General features: G+C 54.7%; 1 protein-coding gene across 1 annotated transcript in view; it reads left to right on the plus strand.

Moving 5' to 3' along the window:
* Window positions 1–3,797, plus strand: part of Dmtn (dematin actin binding protein) — a 20,946-nt gene that overhangs the window by 1,407 nt on the left and 15,742 nt on the right. Inside the window, exons 2-3 of the mRNA XM_033765557.1 lie at window positions 2,076–2,177; window positions 2,757–2,905. Of these exons, the coding sequence (XP_033621448.1) occupies window positions 2,076–2,177; window positions 2,757–2,905 (251 nt within the window). The remainder of the gene's footprint in view (window positions 1–2,075; window positions 2,178–2,756; window positions 2,906–3,797) is intronic.

Here is a 3,797-nt window from a genome sequence, read left to right on the forward strand (position 1 = left end):
GCAGGACACACAGCTGGGGGAGGGTGGGGCTGCGATGGGGGAGGAGAAGCCTGCTGGCCACGGAACCGGGCCAGGGAGGCTGAGAAGTCCCTTCCACCACCTGGGCTGGCTTTCCTCCACTCTTCCCTTCCATTCCTCCCTCTCTTCCTGCTGCAGCCTGCCCTTTCGGACTCTGTCTCCCAGGTCAGAGTCAACGGACATAGGCAAAGGGTATGAGTGGGGGGATGGGGTGGAGCCTGGAGGGGGCGGAGCGAGTAATTAGCATTGGGGAAGGAGTGTCCTGCTAGAAGAGGCTAAGACAGACGACTTTCTCTGGTTCTTTTTCCATTCCCAAAACATTTCCCCTACTGGCTTTCTGACAACCGAACTTTCACCAGTAAGCCTTCTTATTCCTGAAGGCTAGTCTCAAACCAAAATGAAATACTGTACCTGCTTGGGATGGTGGCATACACCTGTATTCCCAGCAACTCAGCTGCGGTGAAGGCTGAGGCAGGAGGATCCCAAGTTTGAAGTTGGCCTGGGCAACTGCACAAGACCTTATCTCAAAATAAAAAAGTCTGCGAATGTAGCTCAGCATTCCCTGGGTTCAGTCCCCAGTAATGGGGGAGCGGGGCTTGCTGTCTCACACCACAGTTTGTGTGGGATGATACCTGGCTACTGGACTTAGGTTCCACATAGTATTGGTCGTGTTGACCAGTTACTTAAGTCTCAATTTCCTCATCTCTGAACCTGAGATGATTGTCATTTTGCAGGATCAAAGTGTCAGGATGAAAGAATTTGGAGTGCAGTGCCCAGGGCCAGTGGGGACAGAGATGTCCCATAAACATTGACTGAACACTACCCTGACTGTTGCTATTTGGAACTGTGACCCCACACCCTTGGCCCAGGACACACCCCCTTCTGTCCTGGGCAGGCCACTGTCACCCTGCAGAGCCTCACCTGCCCCAGAGAGTGACCCCTCCAATGTCCCTCCTCTCTGCCCTGAGCCACCCGGTGGTACAGCTGCATATGACCTTCTCTGTCCCTCTTAATATTAGTGCTACCCAGTATTTCGCACTCTATGCTCCTTTCCAGAAGCACTGCTTTTCTCTGTCCCTTTTCTCCTGCTGGCTCCTTGCTCCATCCAGACCCCTTGCCTGCTACCTGGAGCCCTTTCTGTCCCAGTGCCCTCTTTGTTTCCTGTAAACCTGTCCCCTTTCCCTCCTTAAATACTTGCAGTCAAAAGCTAGGCTTGGTGGTGATACACATCTATAATCCCTGTACTCGGGAAGCTGAGGCTGGAGGATCCCTGTGAGTTTGAGGCCAGCCTGGGCTACATAGTAAGTTCAAGGCCAGCCTGAACTACATAGTGAGACCCTGTCTCAAAACAAACAAATAGTGGGGCTTAGTGGTGCATGCCTGTAATCCCAGCACTTGGGAGGCTGAGGCAGGAGGATCACCGTGAGTGTGAGGCCAGTTTGGACTACATAGTGAGTTCAAGACCAGCCTGACTACACAGTGAGACCCTCTCTCAAAAACAGCAACAACAACAGCAACAGCAGCAAAAGTTTTTAAAACCAGGCATAATAGTGGCACACCTCTGTCATCCCAGCACTATGGGAGGCTGAGGTGGGAAGATCCCAAGCTTAAGGCCAGCCAAGGCAACTTGGCAACTTAGCAAGACCTTGTCTCAACAATAAAAAGTAAAAAGTTTAGCTTAGTGGTTCCACCTCCTGCCTTGCAAGCACAAGGACCTGAGTTCGATCCCCAGTACCAAAAAAAAGGGGGGGGGCTGGGCCGGGGATTTAGATCAGTGGTTCTGTCGCCTGCCTCCCAAGTGTAAGATCAGGTTCAATCCCCAGTACCTAAATAAATAAAGGGCTGAGGACATATTTCAATGTAGAGGCCAGTAACCCCTGCAGCCAATTTTAAGGGCCTGGGCATGGTGGTGCATGCCTGTAGTCCCAGCCACTCAGGAGGCTGAGACAGGAGGCTCCAGAGTTCAAGATTAGCCTGGGCCACATAGCAAAATCCTGTCTCAGAGAAAAAAAAATTACAATGTTTTTAAGCCTCCTATGATCCCCCACTGCCCACAGAATATGATCTAAGACTTGTGTGGGACACAACTCCGCCCCCCTTATATCTCAGCCCCTACAATCGGCCACGTTTGGTGGTGTCCACAGACAATACTGTCACAAGTGCGTCTTGTGTCCCCACCTTCCCTCAGGCTGCTTTCTCCCTCAAGAACCCTTTAGTACTGGAGAAGCACAAACACACACACGCACGCAGGCACAGGCCTCCAAGAACTAGGGAGGCAGCAGTCTCTCTCCCTGAGCACACTTCCATGTGTGTGTCCACGGCCAGTCTTTTCCTACCGCCTTGGTTCTAGAATCCCCCAGACACTCAAGAAATCTGGCAGGTTCTAGTCCCCCCTCGGGGATACAGCTCTGGGTGCCAGTCACTTCCAGCTCCTTGATGCTGGTGGACACACTTGTTTGTTTCGTTTTTTGAGACAATGTCTCCTTGTGCAATTCAGGCTGGCCTTCAGCATTCCACGATGCTCTTGCCTCAGCCTCCTGGGTGCTGGGATAACAGGTATGAGCCACCACACCGGGCTAGTTTTTAACCTCTGAGTCTGTTTCCTCATTTGTGAAATGGGTCTACCCTCTAGAGTTGCTGTAAGGATGAAACAGAATACTCCTTAGTGTTGGTCAAAGTACCTAGCATAGGACAAGATCCAAAAGGTACCTGCTCCAGATACTCTTGTTGTCCTCCAGATCACAGAACCCAGCGCCTAGTTGACATCGTTCCCCTTAGAGCCTGGGGTCTGCCAAGCAGCAGGGGCTCCCCGTGGGTCAGAAGGGGGCGTGGCCACGGAGGTGTGCGGCCAAGGCGGAAGTGGGGCTGCGGGAGGCTGGTCCAGTGGGTGGGTAGGTCTGGTGACAGCGCTGCGGGCGTGGCCTGATGTGAAGTACCCATTTGGGCCTCGGTCTTTCGTGGCTGTCAGGAATAGCTTCAGAAAAGCCTCCTGAGCCTCCACATGGAATGTACCATAGGCACACGTATCAGGAGTCTTGTCTCACCTACTCCTCAGAGAGAGCAGCCCGGTGACACAGGGACTGTCACTACCACCCATTTTATCAAGGAGGCACAGAAAAGAGATGTAACACCCCCAAGGTCGTGCAGTTCTGAGTAGGAGTCACTGCCCAAGCGCTCTGGCTTCAGGGGAGCCCAGGCTGTCACCATGTTCACCACCTGCTCCGACGTCTGCAGCTCTGTCACTCTGGGCCTGTGGCCAGCAGGTGGACAGGCAGCCCATTGTGATCACACGAACCCAGCCAGGTCTTCAGGGCGTGGCTAAGGGGTCCGGTGCAGGTTGTCCCAGGATGGAGACGGCAGGGCCGGGGTCAGAGGGACCCAAGTCTCCCGGTGCAGGCAGCCGGCCAGGCTGCTCCCAGCACCCACCTGCTGTGCCCAGCGCTTTCTGAGAAAGCTTTTGGAAACAGTAATGAGGCCCAGGCCCCAGGTTGCGTCACCAAGTCACCAAGTGTCTGCAAAGGACAAGGGGTGTGGCCAGCTCCAGCCAGTGCTCTGCAGGCCCACACCCAGAGGGCTTGTCCCCAAGTGTCCCCGCGGGTGATGGGTGACTTCAGGGGAATGCGGCTGCGACTGGGGCCCGCGGCTGGGTGGAGGTGTCTGGAGCAGTGACCTGCCCAGGTGGGGTGCAGCAGGCCGCCGGGTGACCCCTGCCGTCATTTCCTCCGGAGTCGGAGAACAATGGCTCAGAACCGGGAGCCGCCGGCCGCCCGCGCCATCCC

This window comes from Fukomys damarensis, unplaced genomic scaffold (assembly GCF_012274545.1).
Source record: "Fukomys damarensis isolate Sample0158 unplaced genomic scaffold, DMR_v1.0_HiC HiC_scaffold_18, whole genome shotgun sequence".
Lineage (NCBI taxonomy): Eukaryota > Metazoa > Chordata > Mammalia > Rodentia > Bathyergidae > Fukomys > Fukomys damarensis.